Source organism: Globicephala melas, chromosome 7 (genome assembly GCF_963455315.2).
Source record: "Globicephala melas chromosome 7, mGloMel1.2, whole genome shotgun sequence".
NCBI classification, from domain to species: domain Eukaryota; kingdom Metazoa; phylum Chordata; class Mammalia; order Artiodactyla; family Delphinidae; genus Globicephala; species Globicephala melas.
Window position 1 is genome coordinate 19,143,683 of NC_083320.1, and position 19,103 is coordinate 19,162,785.

General features: G+C 38.0%; 1 protein-coding gene and 1 pseudogene across 5 annotated transcripts in view; one reads left to right on the forward strand and one right to left on the reverse strand.

Moving 5' to 3' along the window:
* Window positions 1-19,103, forward strand: part of USP37 (ubiquitin specific peptidase 37) — a 90,221-nt gene that overhangs the window by 61,250 nt on the left and 9,868 nt on the right. For 4 of the 5 annotated variants that reach the window (XM_030848924.2, XM_030849076.2, XM_060301856.1 and 1 more), the window contains 5 exons: window positions 402-467; window positions 3,239-3,380; window positions 4,221-4,476; window positions 12,282-12,448; window positions 15,029-15,089. In XM_030848924.2, coding sequence (XP_030704784.1) covers window positions 402-467; window positions 3,239-3,380; window positions 4,221-4,476; window positions 12,282-12,448; window positions 15,029-15,089 — 692 coding nt within the window. The remainder of the gene's footprint in view (window positions 1-401; window positions 468-3,238; window positions 3,381-4,220; window positions 4,477-12,281; window positions 12,449-15,028; window positions 15,090-19,103) is intronic. The other variant, XM_060301857.1, reaches the window with a different exon arrangement.
* LOC115848594 (ornithine aminotransferase, mitochondrial-like) lies at window positions 16,016-17,736 on the reverse strand (annotated as a pseudogene).

Here is a 19,103-nt window from a genome sequence, read left to right on the forward strand (position 1 = left end):
TCTGTAGGGAAAATAACAGGGTAGTTGTGAACATTAAATGAGGTAATACACAAGAGTTCTTACTACAGTGCCTGACATCTAGTAAGTCCTCAATAAATGAGAGCTATTGTTATTTTATTGCTTAAAAGAACTGAGACAAAGAGAATTTCCCAAGTTGTTCTCTTTATATTGTATTTGACTTCGTTTTCAATGTTGTTTATTTAGATCATTAGATAAGGAAGAGCCTAGAGAAAGTATTTTGTTTTCTCTTTTGGCCTCTATTGTTAGTTTAAAAGTATTATAATTGTTTGCTTTTCAAGAGGATATATAAGGGACTATAATACAGAATAATCATTTAATAAGTTAAATATATTTTTAGTAATAGTAATTGTATACATATATATTTTCTAATTTTCTGATAGTTCTAGACCATTGAAAGCCTCTCAAATGGTGAATTCCTGCATCACCAGCCCTTCTACACCTTCAAAGTGAGTTATATTTCTTGTGTACCCAAAATTTGTATTTTTAAGGATTTGGCTTACCCTGATTTCCAAGATTATCCCCTCCCCTTTTCTTATTGTTTCTCTTTTTGCATGATAATTGCTCTGCATTACTGTACTTTGGAATTTTCCTGAATATGCTTTAAACTGTAATTTAGTGAGTATCAAGTTTTTAACACTGAATCAAGTTCAGATGGTCCTCTCAAAATTTTGTTTTAAAACTTCTTAAATCATCTGTTGTATGTAATATTTTCATCCTACAACTCTAGAAATTGACTAATGATGAGGGATTTTAAGGATTGAAGGGTTAAAATAACCCCTACTGGTATAAAAATCACCATTCTTCAAATATACACATGGAGATCCCAAAATATCTTTTCACCTGTTGCTAGCCAGTGTGGGACTTCTTGTCTTAGACACTGAGCTGGAGCTATTCTGAAAGGGGACAGGAAAACAAATACACATTAGAATGTAGCTATTCTACAAATGTTTTTTGCTTAAGACCAAAAGTTTCTCCAAGAAGGAAACAAATACTTTTTTTTTTAATATACCTCCTCTGTGATTTGACTAGAACCACAGTTCCTGATTAGACATTTCTAAATGACTTCGTTGTCATTTGTCTTTAAAATTAGTTTTTCTAAAAATTTGATGTCCCAAAGTACTTTTAGAAAAGAGACACTTTTGTTGTTTAAGGGCTTTTGGGGGGCTTATATAACCATAAAATGACATTTGGGAATTGCTATTTTCTTTTCCTCCTGTTAATTATTTTTCAGTGCAATTAAAACCAGATGACTAACTGACTAGAAATCTGAAATGGTACCGATATGAATACTCTTGCCCGTTCTCAAGATACAAATGAGCAATACCACTTGGCTGCTTAGAAAGTGAGCAAGTGATGCATTTACAGGATGAATATTTTTCCTTACTACAGGCAAGCTGCCTTCTGTGAATATAGTAACTATTAATGGAATGCACTCTTTATGTACCAAATCACTATAGCTTCAAGAAAGAGATGGTTTCATTGGGCATCATTATACTTGGCATGGTCAATCTGTTCTCCAGGGTCTTACTGCTATGAGAATTTGAGAGTTGGTCAATAAAGGATGATTAGGCCCTAGAAGACCTGTCATGCCGATCAAACTTAAAAGAGGCTGAGCTATGAACCAGAATATGATTGGTTCTTCTATAATGTCCTTTGTCACATTTGACCCTGGTATATTAGTAGCCAGGTGTCACCCTCCTTCAGCAAAGTATTTACATGGATAAATAAATCAATATGTTCAGTTTTGCTTGGTGAGCATGAAATCAGAAATGAAGAATTAAGATGGCTAATTGGCTATTTCTAAGTTATATTAACCCTTTTTGAACACATATTGGGAGGCTATTCAAGTGTTCAGACTGAAGTGCAGTGATATCCTGGCTGCTCTCAGCCAAAGACTATGGTTGGGTTTATCACTGACCACTTGCCTCTTTTCTTTGATCTACGTTGCTACGCAATCCTCCTGATTTCCATTGTGGCCTCTTATTTCTTGGTGCCATCATTCTACATGTTTATTTACAGTTTTCACATTTAGATTATTGCATTTTCCAATTTCCATTTTACATTTTTTTTTTTTAGTACAGCATATGAATTTATGTTAACCTTCATCAAAGAAAATTTGTGCTTTTTGACCTTTACCACTTTTTCCTTTAGTTTATTTTCAGCTCACTTAGAAGACAACACAGTAACACCTTACTTATCTGGTATCATTGAAGAATAATATTTGATATTCCAAATAAATGAATTTTTATAAAACTGAAGCTTGTCCTTATAAACATTGCCTTTTTAATTTTAATCTTTAAAATGTTTTAACCATTTTAGATGGTTATATCTCTGTAAGCTTACAGAATTCCTTATATTAAATAAAATACACTGCAGATAATTTAAATATATTGTAATTACTTAAAATTGGCATTGTAAATATCAGTTATTACACTGTGTTTTAATATGATAATGCCCTCAGAGGCTCTTAATTCTTACAAGACAGTTTACCTTTACATTAAATTACTTTATAGTTCTTTATTGCCCTTTTTATGGTTATTCTCTCTCATTTCTTAGCTCTCATTTCTTGATGAACTTGCTACATTATTTTATACACTATTTCCTGGGGAAATAGGGTCCCTGCCTGAAGAGTAAAGTTCATGGGCTTTGAAACTGCTGCCTTCCTCAGAGGCGTTTTTTTTGTTTTGTTTTGTTTTGTTTTGTTTACTTTTAAGTTCCTGTGTTCTAGAAGGTAGAGGTTGCCAGAAGTTGGACCTACATATAAATGGATAAGTGGAATGTTACTGTTAATTTCAAAGTACATGGATCATAATTTAAAAGAGCAAAAATTAGTCCTCATGCACTCTCTTGTCAAAAATGTATTCATTGCTATGTCTGCATGCATTCAGTAAAGTACTTGCTTTATAAAGCCAGTAACAAACTTCTTTGGAGTTGATCATTAAAAGAAAAAAGGCACAAAGTGATTGGTTTACTGATAATATATAATAGCGTAAGAGTTGTCTGATTTTCAAAGCATGGCTCTTTTGGAGTAGGGCAAAGGTAATTCTTAAATATACCTCTTTTCATATATCTTTTTTTCTCTGTTAAATCATTCTCCATAATGGAAAAGCTTTTTGTTTTAATTGATATTTATACTTCAAAAAAATAACAAGGACAAATGTTTATTTGTCAGACTTACATAGGGTTTTTTTGTTTGTTCGTTTTTCTTAAATTACAGGAATTTCACCTTCAAATCCAAGAACTCCTTGGCTTTATGCCTTGATTCAGACAGTGAAGATGAGCTTAAACGCTCTGTGGCCCTTAGCCAGAGACTTTGTGAAATGTCAGGCAGTGAACAGCAGCAGGAAGACCTGGAAAAGGTAAGTAATTTCTCACCAAAATATCTGACTGTCCAAACAAATGCCTTTCATAACCAGCATCAGCAAACTTAATAAATACACAGGATGGATCATTTCTTGTGAATGAGGATTTTTCAGATGTACTCTTAGCACCTTTCAGTATGCAGTATGATATTATTAACTGTAGTCACCATACTGTACATTACATCCCTGTGACTTATTTATTTTATAACTGGAAGTTTATACCTTTTTGCCCCTTCACCCATTTCACTCACTCCCTAGCCCCCACCTCTGGTAACAACCAATGTGTTCTCTGTATCTGTGAGCTTAGTTTTTTTGTTTGTTTGTTTTTTAGATTCCACATGTAAGTGAGATCATACATTATTTGTCTTTGTGTAACTTATTTCCCTCAGGGTCCTTCAGTGATGTCACAAATGGCAAGATTTCTTTCTTCCTTCCTTTCTTCCTTCCCTCCCTCCCTCCCTCCCTCCGTCCGTTCCTTCCTTGTTGCTGTGCGTGGGCTTTCTCTAGTTTCAGCCAGGAGGGGCTACTCTGTTGCGGTGCGCAGGCTTCTCACTGCGGTGGCTTCTCTTGTTGCGGAGCACGGGGCTCTAGGCGCGCGGGCTTCAGTAGTTGTGGCTCATGGGCTCTAGAGTGCAGGCTCAGTACTTGTGTTGCACAGGCTTAGTTGATCTGCAGCATGTGGGATCTCCCCAGACCAGGGCTCGAACCCGTGTCCCCTGCGTTGGCAGGTGGATTCTTAACCACTGTGCCACCAGGGGAGTCTCTATCACTTTAAACTCCAAGATTGCTATATTTGTAGGCATTCTGGTTTCTTCTAAAAGCAGCTCTATTCTTCAGGATTCAAAATCTTGCAGACTAGAACCTGGTAAGTCTGAATTGGAAAACTCAGGATTTGACGGAATGAGTGAAGAAGAGCTTCTAGCAGCTGTTTTAGAGATAAGTAAAAGAGAAGCTTCACCACCTCTCAGTCATGAAGATGATGATAAACCAACCAGCAGCCCTGATACCGGATTTGCAGAAGATGATATTCAAGAAATGTCTGAAAATCCAGACCCTGTGGAAACTGAGAAGCCAAAAACAGTCACAGAGCCCGGTAGGTTTAATGAAAATAAACATCTGTTAAACAGGCACAGCTGTGTTACAAAGCTTTATAGTAACAAATGACGTCTACATAATGGGAGGTGAGATGGATCTGAATAACAGAGCTAATAATATTTTTGTGCTTTTTTTTTTCTAACAGTTTAAAAAAATGAGAAGCAAATATTGTGAGTTAGTATCCAGAGGCTAGTGGTAAAGTATGCCATGTCCCTTTAGGTGTACATCAAAAGAAAAGTTAGTATTCTTGTGCATTTAAAAAATGTTTGTGTCAGGGCTTCCCTGGTGGCGCAGTGGTTGAGAGTCCGCCTGCCGATGCAGGGGACACGGGTTCGTGCCCCGGTCCAGGAAGATCCCACATGCTGCGGAGCGGCTGGGCCCGTGAGCCACGGCCGCTGCTGGGCCCGTGAGCCATGGCCGCTGAGCCTGCGCGTCTGAAGCCTGTGCTCCGCAACAGGAGAGGCCACAACAGTGAGAGGCCCACGTACCTCAAAAAAAAAAAAAAAATGTTTGTGTCAGTTTTTGGTCACTTTTTTCACACCACTGCTCTCAGAAATTTGTGTAATTCTTCATTTTTGTATATCTGAACTTATACCAAGTTTTAATGTATAAATAATTTAAGTTCTCCATTCTTCTTTGGGTTCATCCCTTCATAATGGTGGCAAGACCACTGAACTAAGAGGGTCTTGGGTGTCTAGTCTTAGCTATACCACCTACCAGTTATAAATTTCTAAATAGGTAATTTAACCTCTTTGATACTCAGTTTTCTTACCTCTGTATGGGGAATCTACCAGACCTACTTCAGATAGTTGTGGGTAGAATGTTAGATAGTATATACATATTATGTAAAGCGCTATACAGATAAAAATTATTTTTGTGGTAATTTTTACTCATATTTTGTTATTTCTCAAGCTATCACTTCAAACAACAGAGCTGAGCCTCCTTGCCTTGCACTGTGGGTATTTTAAGATTTTTTAAGTAGAAAATTTTCACTTCCTTTTCCTGGGGCCAAGTCTAATATTTTCTCCTGATATCTTTAGTATCTATATCTTTAGTATCTGTATCTAGGTAGCTAGCTAACGTGTTTCCGTATATCAAGCCTAGGATTTTGGAGATGAAGAGAATAGTAGTATATCACAAAATTATTTTCTGTATTCTTGGGGTTGTTAGGGCCTCCTCAGTTTTGAATTATTTTATGTGCAAGTAAAATAAGAGTATTTCCTCAATTTAACTGGAAACAAAAAGCTGATGATTTTTGTATATAGATGTTTCCTTTTTTTTCTTTTTTCTTTACACCTTTTTTTACCTCTTGATGCAAGTATCCTTATGAAGTCCCCTTCTCTTACTAAACTTACAATCACTGCCCTTGGAAGTGAATCCTAGATACTAGATCATTTCATCAGTAAGAATTTCAGTATCACTAAAAGATAAGAACTCTTTTTACAAAAACCTATCCTCCATATCATTATCATACTTTAAAAATCAATAATAATTCTAAGGAACGATCAAATGTGATCATACCCTCCATAAGGTTTTATTTTGAAAGTTTCAAATCCAGAGAGAAATTGAAGAGTAAAACAATATACACTTTTATACCCTTCACATAGATTCATTAACATTTTGTCACATTTTTTTCTCTCCCTTCCACACTGCCCCTGTGTGTATGTGTAGTTGTGCAGCAGTTACCCCAAAATTAGTGCTTTACAACAACAGTAATTTTAATATCTCATTACTGTGGATTGACTGGTCTTAGCTGCTAGTTTTTTCTGCTCTGTGTGATGTTGGCTGGGGTTTAACTGTGCTACAACATCCAAGATGGCTCACCTTGGCACATGGGTTGTGTTGGTTAGAAGGGTCAGCTGAGCTGGCTAGATATCCTCTCTGTTCTTCTGGTCCCCTCTCCCTGGCCATCTCCCTTCCCCTCTTCTCCTCAGCTTTTCATCTCTTCATGTAATCTCAGGGCCTCTCCCTTCCTGTATGGCCTCTTCAGCATGGTAGCCAAGCTTCTTACATGATAGCTCAGGGCTCCCAAAAGCACAAAAGAGGCTGCTGCCAGGCCTCCTTAATGTATAGGCTCAAAATTGGGACAGAATCAATTCCACCACATTTCATTAAAGCACTCACAGGACCTGCCCAGATTCACTGTGAGGTGGACCACACAGAGTTAGAATACCTGTAGGCATGGTTCATTGGAGGCCATCTTTAGAGATTGCGTGTGCGTGCGTGCATACACACACACACACACACACACACACACACACACACACACTCTTTTCTTAATGGAACCATTTGAAGTTGCAGGTATCATAATACTTCACCCTAAAATACTTAAGCCTGACTCTCCTAAGTACACGGAAGTTTTCCTATATAACAATTGTCATACCTAAGAATATTAACAGTAATTCTATATGTAGTTCTAATATATAGCCCACATACACATTTACCCAATTATCTCCAAAATATTTTTTACACTTTTTAAAAAATCTAGAACCCAAAGCTTACCCCCTGCATTTGGTTGTTAGGTCCCTTTAGTCCCTAGTCAGGCCAATTTTTCTTTGAAAGACTCCCATTATGGATTGTCCTACTATTCTTTTAAGTATAAGCTGGGTTTTTTTCCCCATACCCTAAAACTTCAGAGCCTGGAGATGGTTTTTTCCTTGTTGCTCATTGCCATTTCCAACTGCTTGTCTTCTTTCATCCTACAAAAACCCCAGCTCCTTTGGTACGTGACTTCAGACTTTGCCACCTATTATCTCTGTCTGTAGCTCTCTTTTACCGTCCAGTCACTCCATGCCCATCAGCATTCTTAGGGCTTTCAGCATCCTCATAAGTGACCATTTCAACAGCCTGGTTTCTCAATTCCTAATCTTATTTCCAAAGAACTTTTCTTTTACCCCATCTTGATAACTGCCAAAACTCATACCCTAAACCAGTAGCTCTCAAAGTGTGTCTCCTGGCCATCAGTATCATGTAGGAACTTGCTGGAAATGCCATTCTTGACCCCACTGCACACCTGCTGAGTGAGAAACTCTGGATGTGGGACTCAGCATTCTGTGTTTTGATTCCAGTTGATTCTGATGCATGCTGAGGTTTGAGAACCACTTCTCTAGACTTTGTCATCATCAATAAATGTACCACCTTTGAAATCTTAATTTCAAATATCCTTCTCTAACCCTTCTCTCCCCCTAGCTCACCTAGTATCATATTCTTATTTCAACAATTACTTGATCTCATTAAGACTTCCAATCCATTGTCTTCTACTTTTTGCTATTCATCACCTCCCTCTTGTCACCACTTCCCTCCCCAGCCTATATGCCATATTTTGGTACTTTTATCTCTTTCCTCTGTTTTCTTCTCTCAATCACCTAACAAAGTCCCATCTCCCAGTTCAACCAGCTTCTTATTCCATGCCTACACCCAAGCAGCTGAAGATTGCTGGAGAAAAGTCCCCAAACTGTGCTGACTATACTTTCCTCAAAATCATGACCATGCTCTTACATGGGCACTACATGCTACTAGTCAGTTCTGTTATAGTTCCTTAGTAAATTTCTTTTCTTGGTCTCCATGTCTTTCTCAAATCTGTAGTTCTCCTTCCACACATGCTCTAGGCACATAACTTAGCTGTATACCTTTCAAAGAAAATAGATGCAGTCAGATGAAAACTCTGCCTTCACCTTTGTTATGGAGGAAATGTCCCTCTTCTTATTTAAGGCCAATCCCTCCATTCATATCCAAGATCTCATCTACTTGTGCCTTCTAAAGACTTTCCCTCCTGAAATGATACTCTTTCTCTTCTGCATCAGGTCTTCCCTCTTCTAAATTATTCCTGGTATGCCTTAACATCACCCATCTTTTTAAAACTCTCATGGCCTTGTGTTTCCCTCTAGCCACTGCTCCCTTTCTTTGCTCCCTTCCCGGAAAAATCCTTTGAAAGAGTTGTTTTACTCATTCCCTCTACTTTCTTACCATCTCCCATTCTCTCGTCAACCCTCTCCAAGTGGGCTTTCATCCCCACCACTCCACTGAAATGGTCTTTATAAAGTTTGCATTAGCAATTTTCATACAATCCATCACTCCCTCCTTAACATTTAAAGCTTTATAAACTTTTTTCTATAAACTATTCTTGCCATGGTTTTTTATTCCTACTAAACCAACTGTTCATTCCAGGGTTTATGGTTTTGTTTTTTGCTTCCCTCATCAGACCTCTAACTGTTGGAGTATTCCCAGGACACTGTCCTTAGCTGTCTTTTTTCCTAAAGTTCTCTCCCTGAGTGATCTCAGACATTACCATAACCTCACATACTGATGAAATATCAAATTCATATCCCTAGCCCGGATCTCTCCCCTGAGCTTTAAACTTACACATGTAAATTCCTACTTGAAATGTCCATTTGGCTGTCTAATTTTTAACTGCCCCCCGCCCCCCCATAACCCTGCCCCATATCAGCAAATGGTACTACCATCCACCATTTTTTGACTCAGGCCAAAAAATATGTCTCCCTTGATTTTTTTACTTCACACCTTACATTCAGTCCATCAATAAGTCTAGTCTGCTGTACCTCCGAAATATATCCTGAATTTAATCATTTATCAGCATCTTCATAGCTGTAACTCTAGCCTTCCATCTCTCATCTGGTCCACTACAGTTGATTCCTAATGTCTCTTCCGTCACTCTTGCCCCACTACAGACCTTCCTTCATGAACAAAGCAGCCAACATAATCTTTCTGAAGCTTAAATCACGGTCACCCTTCTGCTTAAAACTTGTGATTTCCCATTACACTTAATCCAAGCTTCTCACCATGGTCTATCTCTACTTTCCCCCTCTTTCACTCTTCTGTTTTAGCCATACTAGCATTCTCTCTGTGTCCCTCATGCTAAGCTCATTTTCATCTCAGAAGCTTTGCACTTAAGCGCCTTCAGGGCAAGGGCCATCTTGCCTTAATTATCACTATATCCCCAGCTTCTTTAGCAGTGCCTGGCATATAGTAGAGTCTCAATAAATATTTGGGGCTCATCAGATTGGTTGTCTCATGAATCAGCTGAGGAAGGGAAGGAATACTGGTTAAGTAGGGTTTTACTGTTAGTCAAAGGGAGGGGAAGAGTGTATGCAAAGGCCCAGACATGAGAAAGGCCATGGTAAGTTAGTGGACCTACAGAAGTTCAGAATGATCTGCATGGCTGGAACATAGTGTTGAGGGGGAAAAGCAAAAAGTTGAGACTAGAGAGTTATGCAGTCTCCAGTTTTTACATGGCCTAAAACCATGTTTAGGAGTTTGGGCTTTTATTTCAAAAGCATTAGGAAGTTACTGAATAATTTTAAGCGAAAAAGTATTTGATAAAGATTTATATTTGAAAAAGATCATTTCTGGCTGCAGTGTAGCACATAAATTAGAGAAGAACCTAAGTATCTTGTGAGACCTGTTAGGCAGTTATTGCAGTAGTCCAGACCAAAAGTTAATGGTGCCCTAAGCCAAGGTTTTGGCATTGAAAAGAAAAACAGTTGGGACTTCCCTGGTGGTCCAGTGGTTAAGACTCTGCATTCCCAGTGCAGGGGCCCCAGGTTCAATACCTGGTCAGGAAACTAGATCCTGCATGCCGCAACTAAAAAATAAATTAAAAGGAGCCCGCATGCCACACTAAAAAAAAGATCCCACGTGCCACAACTAAGACCCAGCGCAGCCAAATAAATATTTTTAAAAAAAGAAAGAAAGAAAAACAGTTGATGGATTCGAAAGATAATTAGGAAATAACGATTTATGTAATATGAAAGGATAAATGAGAAGTCAAAATGACTCCCAGGTTTCTATCTTCAAAAAAAAAAAACAACTAAACTGGGTGGACAGTGATCCCAGTGACTGAAATATAGAATGTAGGAAAGGAGCACCTTTCATTTGGGGTGTTGGGGTGGGAGAAGCGGCAGATGATATATTTAGTATAAGAATGTTTGAGTTTTAACACATGGTTCCCCTCTGTGTTTTTTATTTCATGGTCATATTTGTTCCTAGATCTGAAATGTTTTTTTGTATCCATCTGATAATCTTGTCCTGAAGACAGATGTATATTGATTTTTAGCATCTTAAAGTAAACTTTCTTACATCTGTTTTCTATCACATGGATTAATTGCTAGTGTAATACTAGGATTGTGTGAGGTACATTGGTACATTGAGTGCTGAAAATTATTGGTTAAGAAAAATTGTGCCTCTGTCACCTTCTTTTTATGAGTATGTTTTGATAATAAAAGTAATAATCCTCATCTTATGCCCTAAAATACCAGCCTCAACTCCCCAATCTTTCTTCCACTTGAAACGCTCAACATCAACTAACTTTGAATATCATGGTTCCAAATTTCCAGAAGTGGTCTGATTGGTTGATTCTTTCAGATATTCATTCCTGGTCCAGTAAGCTAAGGCCAGAGGGATAGGTGGGATCTTATACGCTGCAGAGCTGCCCCTTGGAGGCTATGGAAAATTACATTCTCCAAGAATGGAGGAGTATAATTTTTTTTTAATTGGAATCATACTGCTTTTTGCACTTAATAATATCCTGAGTTTCTTTTCCTCTTTTAATGAACATTCAGAATTAGTTTCAATGATAAATAGTCAGCAAGTCAGTTCAATTAAAAAATGATGACTAGTTGCTGACTTAGAGTCTAAAACCAAGATGCTGTAAGCTTCAGAGTTGTCTGTGCTATAGAAAATTATCTACCATCTAAATGGTTACAATGCAATATTGGGGCAGGTAAAGAGCACTTAGTAATTTTAAAACAATCCATGTGAAATAAATCTGTAAAGGTAGTTCTTGTTAACCAGTTGAATTCTTTTTATGAGAACTTCCTTAACTTACTAAGATGAAAATTTTTGCTTTGTAAAGTGTTTGAGAAGGGAGGGAGGGAAGGAAGTTCCTTCCTCTTCTCCCTACTCTTACCTATATTAAAAATAATGAAATTCAGATAACTAGAACAAAATTATGCCTATATTATTTATAATAATATTTATAATAATAATAATATTATTATTATTCCAGCTAGCCATAATCTAGAAATTGAGAATGAACAGAAAGAAATAAAAGGTTAATATTTTTTCTTACCTCCTTGGATGAATGTTTTAAATATATATGTTGTCATATACTTATATGGTACATGAGATGTTTATTACATATTTTATGTAGCTCTTTTGATTTAGAATATGTTCAAGGCTCATTTGATAATTAATGTAAAAACGCTCATATGACATACAGTGTAATAAATGGGAAAATCTCAGTACTTAGCTTAAGTATTCTATCCTAATTCTTACTTCATCTACCCTAAACAATACTTCATTCCTAGTACTTGGTCATGTGACATGACCTTTGAATATGGCTATTTATTCTTCTCCATCCTTAACCATAGTGTTTCTGATGATTGCTTAAGTTTCAGAACCATTGCTGTAGGTCAGTGTTTCTCAACCAAGGGCAGTTTTGTCCCCCAGGAGACATCTGACAATGTCACTTTTGGTTGTCACAACTGGGGAGTGTGGGGTTGCTACTGGCATGTAGTAGGTAGGGGTCAGGAATATTGCTAAACACTATACAGTGTACAGGGCAGCCCTTCTCCCCACACCAAACAAAAAATTATCCCACCCAAAATGTCAGTAGTGCTGAGATTGAGAAACCCTGATCTAGATATGTAGTAAGGTGAGATTGTGTGTCCCAAGCAGGTATGTCTGAGGTTAGGATACATTACTCTTTGAACAGTGCATGTCACTCTAGTACAGAGTTCAGTTTATAAGAGGATATCCCAGTTATGTTATGTTCTGCTTCCTCAGATCCTGCCAGTTTTACCGAGATAACTAAAGACTGTGATGAGAATAAAGAAAACAAAACTCCAGAAGGAACTCAAGGAGAGGTTGATTGGCTCCAGCAGTATGATATGGAGCGTGAAAGGGAGGAACAAGAGCTTCAGCAGGCATTGGCTCAGAGCCTTCAAGAGCAAGTAAGAGATATTTATATTGCTACTTTCTCCATACCTATCTTTTCCAAGAAATAGAACAATAATAATAGTAAAAAACATTTGTTAAGCACTATGTGTCAGGCATTATTCCAGGTGATTTACATACGGTGAACCACTGAGCCACCAAAACAAAGTAAACTTGTTTGGGGCTTTTGCCTTGGGTTTGGAACAGAAACATTGGTCCTTTTTCTTTTTTAAAAAACCTAAATGCAAAAAAATGTCCTGTTGGTTACCTCCTGTTACTATAATTTATTGCACACTAAAGCAAGACGAGTTGTTAGAGATCATCCCTAGTCCAACTTTATTTTGCAAGCAGTTGAAACAGCCGGTATACCATGATGATTTTATCATTAATATTTTAAGGCAAAATGTTTGTTTTGGTCATTTTCTCACAATATGAATCCTTTCCTATGAATTATTTGAACATAAAATTCTCAGGAATATTGTCTGAATTTTTAGATTTTAGTCATAGACTAACATTTATCTGTTCTTTTCTTTATGTAGTTGTCTATTCTTCAATTTTTAGTTCTTTATGCTTATATTTGCCAAAGCTGGTTGATTTGCACTGTTGCAGTCAGCTGAGGTATCTGACTAAAAGGTGATATTTTGATGGTTATCTAATCCTATACAATACATGTTAGTAATAAAAATTTGCCAAGACTCCCTAGAATGAATGCACAATTTTAGTGTTTGCAAATATCAGATTAAGAGATCTAATGTCACTAGAATATTGGGCCTTAATTTAAACTGCACATTAATATTATCTAGGGAGCTCTAAAAAAATACTGATGCCTGGGTTGTTCTGCCCCTCAGAAATTCTGATGTAATTGATCTGGAGTGTGGTCTGGCATCTAGATTTCTTTTTTTTTTAATAAGGGTTTTTTTTTAAAGAAAAAAAAAAAAAAAACTTCCCCCAGTGATTCTAATGTGCAGCCAAGATTGAGAACTCCTGCTTTAAAACTATTTCAGAGCCACCTGCTCTGTATCCTTTTATTGATATTTATAAGAAGTACCTCCCTGGTTGCCTTGTCATCAAGATGTGTATATGTCAAACTATCTTACAAATAACATATAGTAATCATTTGTTATAGAAAACTTAGTGTAAAAGGCCATGGTTTGGTTTCTTAACAGTAGTTCCTTATAGTGCAGAAAAAGAAAAAATTCAGCAACCCTCCTTTTCTTAGACAAAAGACATATATTTTTCTTGTCAGCTGACCCATTTAAAACTATCTTATTTTTCTCAGATATGAGGATAGGATCATGAGATGAAGTTTCTTTAGTTTGGTATACCTGCATCATTCTATTAATTACTAAAAGAGAGTCCTTTACCTTGTTTCAGCATAGACTTTATATACTTGGATAAATTTAAGTAATCATATTTCCTCTTAGAGATCACCTCTGTAACTTTCTTGAACACAGTATTATTGCTCCCAGGACTATAATGCAGAATAGCTCATTCTAAGCTTCTTATACATTTAAGTAACTTTAACAACAAGTCTAGAATTGAGAAAAGTATAAAACAATTTTTTTTTTTTACTCATACATCCTTTGTAAGTTATCTTTTCTCTGAAAATGAGAGGGAAATTTTTTTTTTGTAATAAACATTTTCCTATTCCTTTTATAATGAGTCATCTAGTTGAGACATTTTCAGAGGTACAATTTTTTTCTAAGAAAACCTCGTATGTATTAGAAAAGCAACAGTCAGCAGCATTCATTTAGTATTTACCAAGCTTCTTTTACATGTTTATGGTTTCTTTAACAAGAATAAAAATAGAAATCTGTGAATAATATGTTGCGGAAATATTGTTTATCTTTTTTTTTTTTTTTTTTTTTTGCGGTACGCGGGCCTCTCACTGTTGTGGCCTCTCCCGTTGCGGAGCACAGGCTCTGGACGTGCAGGCTCAACGGCCATGGCTCACGGGCCCAGCCGCTCCGGGGCTTGCGGGATCTTCCCAGACTGGGGCATGAATCCGTGTCCCCTGCATTGGCAGGCGGACTCCCAACCACTGCGCCACCAGGGAAGCCCAATATTGTTTATCTTGATGTCATAGGCATAGGGTCTGTGCTAGAGCCAGCTCCCTGTCAGCTTAGGAGAGCCCACTATACATACTTCCCAAATCTGCATTCATAGTCACATTGGTAGCTTAAAATTGGCCATGGTAGGAGTATTTATACCAAGGAACATGGCAAATCCTGTAAATCAGGGGAAGAAAAGAGAGCTATTCACTAAGTATCTGCTATGTTCCAGGTATCTCATACATGTTAGAAGAAAAGGGAATTACATCATAATGTCACATTGAATGGCTTTTGGTTGGCAAGCCAAGCATCACTAACTAGAAAAGATAGCATTTAAGCCTTTTTAACCCCCAGGATTTTGTTTTAGGAAGACAGTGTTGGAAAAAGTAAAGAACTTCTCCACATCCCTCAAGAGGTCATGTTCCAAACATCCATAAGATTATAGAAAACATTAGCAAATACTTTCAGAGCAGTGGATTTTGTCCTCATTAAATAAGTTTAATCAATACTGCTTTAAATACCTTAGTTTTGTTCTTATCCGTTTAGGAGGCTTGGGAACAGAAAGAAGATGATGACCTCAAAAGAGCTACGGAGTTAAGTCTTCAAGGTATGGAGATTAATTACATTTTTTTAATATGCTGAAATGTATCACAGAAGAGCATATAAAATGTTTTTGTTATTTTTAATAACAGTAACAAATTTGAACACCTCCCAGGTAAAGATATAGAACCTTAGAAGTTACCTGTATACGCCTTCCCTTCCCTCCCTCCCAAAGGAAACCACCATTCTAAAATTTGTATTCATCATTAGCTTACATTTAAAAAATAATAATAATGTCACCATGCATATCCATATTCCTAAACAATACTTCTTTGACATTTTAAATATGAGCTTTATTTTAAAGTTAAAGAAACACTGAAAATAAACACTTTTTACAAATTATATCAAACACTTAAAACATAATCTGGAAATGTTAAACATTAATTCTTAATTCAAAATAATGACATTCATAGAGTACATCCTGGTGCTGGCCAATATGGAGTTTACTTAAATCTAGTAGATTTTATGTAAGCTTAACCATTAATCCTTCCTAAAATTCGGTGATTATGATTCAACTTTATAAGGTTAAGCAAGTCTTCTGTGTAATACCCTCATATAACTTTTTCAAATACAAACATTTATACCAGCAAGGAAATTATTAAAACATATATAAATTATGCTGAGGGGCTTGATTAAAAGGCTTTCTATATAGAGGGAGGCATCTCGCCTTAGAAAGCACACACACGCACAAAACCACTTAATTGAATATAAGATGCCAGGACATTCTTTTAGTCATGTTACACAGCACACTGCACATTTATAAGTGTCATTCTATTATGTATGAACTGAAAACATATATTTTTTAAAAGCCCTTGCCACAAGGGAGTGGAATATACCTGCATTAAGCACAGAAACGCAGAGCTTTTTACAGGATGTCAACTGACTGCCTGTCTCCAGCTGGCTACCAGGCGCCACTGAAAACTGTCACCACCCTCAGAAAGGCAAGATGTTCTTGTTAATGATGTCCATGGCCTCCAGAATCTCCTCCTCCTTGATCACAAGCGGAGGTGCAAACCTGATGATATCACCATGGGTTGGCTTGTCCAGAAGTCCATTATCTCGAAGTCACAGACATACCTTCCAAGCATCACAGTCTTTGGTTTCTCTAATAACAATAGCATTTAATAATCCTTTTCCTCTTACAGCAGTTACAATATCAGAAGGTCGCTTCATGCGTTCATTTCTCAAGATGATACCCATTTGTCTGCATTTTTCAGCAAGGTTTTCTTCTTCCAAAACCTCAAGGGCTGTGATGGACACTCGGCAGCCTAGTGGATTGCCACCGTACATAGAACCATGTTCCCCTGGTTTAATGGTCAACATTATTTCATCATTATACAACACTGTGGATACAGGGTATAAACCACCAGAAAGTGCCTTTCCTAGAAGAACTGTATCAGGTCTGACATTTTCGTGATCAATAGCCAGCCATCTACCAGTTCTGGCCAATCCTGTCTGTATTTCATCAGCAATAAACAGAGCCTGGTGCTGGGTTTAGAGCTCTTGCACACCCACAAGGTAGCCTGGATCCAGAACAACAACGCCTGCTTCACCCTGAGTTGGTTCCACCATGAATGCCACAACATTTGGATCCTGAAGTGCACACTCAAGAACAGGCAGATCATTATATGGAGTGATTTCAAAACCTGACATAAATGGTCCAAAACCATTGTAACTGGTTGGGTGTGTGGAACTGGAGATTGCTGACAATGTTCTACCCCAAAAGTTTCCGGCTGCAAAAAACAATCTTTGGGATACCCTTCTCAGTAGTATATCCCCATCTCCGAGTAAGTTTGCAAGCACTCTCTCCAGCCTCCACTCCTGTAATCATAGGAAGAACTTCGTAGTAGTTCAAAAGTTTAGTAACATACTCTTTTTTTTTTGTCTGCGTTGGGTCTTTGTTGCTGGACTCGGGCTTTCTTTAGTTGCAACGAGCGGGGGCTACTCTGTTGCGGAGTGTGGGCTTCTCATTGCGGTGGCTTCTCTTGTTGTGGAGCACAGGCTCTAGGTGTACGGGCCTCAGAGTTGTGGCACGTAGGCTTCAGTAGTTGTGGCTCGCGGGCTCTAGAGCGCAGGCTCAGTAGTTGTGGCACATGAGCTTAGTTGCTCCACGGCATGTGGGATCTTTCTGGAACAGGGCTCAAACCCATGTCCCCCTGCATTGGCAGATGGATTCTCAACCACTGTGCCACCAGGGAAGCCCTAGTAACATACTCTTTGTATTCACCAGGCATGTTGTTGTAGAAAGCTCTAGACGTTAAGGGCACTTTATCCACCTGACTTTTCGAAGCATTCAGTCTTTGGATGACAGTGCCCTTGGTTGATAGCACTGTAAGCACTCAGAAAGTCAAAATATTTTCTGCCTTCTAAATCCCATATGTAAATACCTTTTCCTCTCTCCAGGGCTACAGGTAAAGGGTGGTAGTTGTGGGCACCATATTTAGATTCCCATTCAAAAATGTAATAAGAGGATGGAGGGCCTTGGACTGTGTTTTTAGTTGCAGCAGATGTATTGGGTTGGTCAAAAAGTTCATTCGAGTTTTTCCGTACCATCTTGCAAACTTTTTGGCCAACCCAATAGCAGAAGCCACTGAAGAATGAATTCCACGGTGAAGGACAGCAACAGTCTGCACATGTGCTAGTCTGGAAAACATGATGTCCTTCAAGTAGGAATATCACCAACCATCCCTTCTTCCCACAGTTCAGATTAGAATACAGATTTTTAACCCAAGATCCAGGAATGGTCTTCACAGGGTCCAGTAACTCCTGGCAGCACCTCCAAGACTAGCTCAGGACATGTGGCATCAACTGAACAGCTGCCCTAAACAATATATTTTTTTAATTTTGAAAAGTGAAATAGCAAGGACAGTCTATCTGTAATCCACCTGTATGACAGAGCAATACTGCCACTGTTAAGACTGCTAGGAGAAGATAATGTGACTTCAGTTTCCCCGTGAATTTACAAGAGCTCACTCTGGGGAAGCCAGTGAGCAAAGTCGTGAATGAGTATTCAAAAGCATAAGGTTCACCATAGTCACGGCATTTGGCAGAACTAATTTATGGACCATGTGCTGGAAGTCTACCAGAGCAGGTAGTCACGGGAAGTGAGCTAACTGTATTTTCTAAGATCACTCTGGTCTTTCTCTGGCTGTGAGAAATAGATTAAAGCAAAACACTTTGCTGGTATAAAATGAGTGTTCTAGGCTGATCTAGACACCAGGGCATGGTGGAGAGAGCAAGAGTTTCACTGGCAGATGGTTGAGACAGTTACAAAGAAGAATTCAAGCTAGGCTCACCTAGGCATTCTGTCCTCACATTTAAAAGATGGTACAATGGTGGTGATGAATGGCTGTCTCAAGTCATATTGTTCCAGTCTGGACTGGTTGCCCTCTACGTCCATGCGCAGATATCCTGAGATCTCCCTAACCATTCTCCGGGGGATTCCCTCTGATTCGCTCTTTTGTTTGAATCTCCCATTTCCTGTATGACTCTTTTCTCATCCTTTGTGTACTTATGCTTTGATGGAGAACATCCCCAGTAGTTTTCTTGAAGAAGAGGGGATGTGACTTAGATTTTTTGGAGGACTTGAAAGTTTCATTCTGCCCCAGTATTTGACTGATAGTTGGTCTGAATATAGAATTCCGGGTTTACAATCATTGTAAAAGCATTGTTTCCCCCCACCTTCATGCTGCTGGGCAATGACAAAAGTCTTGTTTGCTGGGTTGCTGTATGAGAAGTCTAAAGCTGTTCTTTATTCTGATGTGACATCTTTTTTTTCTGAAAGCTTATAGGATCTTCTCTTTGTTTCCATTGTGATTAAGGTTCACAGTGATGTGCCTTGATGTGTGTCTGTTTCATCCATTTCTGCTGGGCACTTAGAGGATTATTTTAATCTAGAAACTTTTGTCCTTCAGTTCTAAGAAATTTTCACTGATTTCCTTCATTCTACTTCCTCTCTTTTCACTTTTTGAAACTCCTATTATTCAGACGTCCTAGTCTGATCCTCTTAATTTTCTCATCT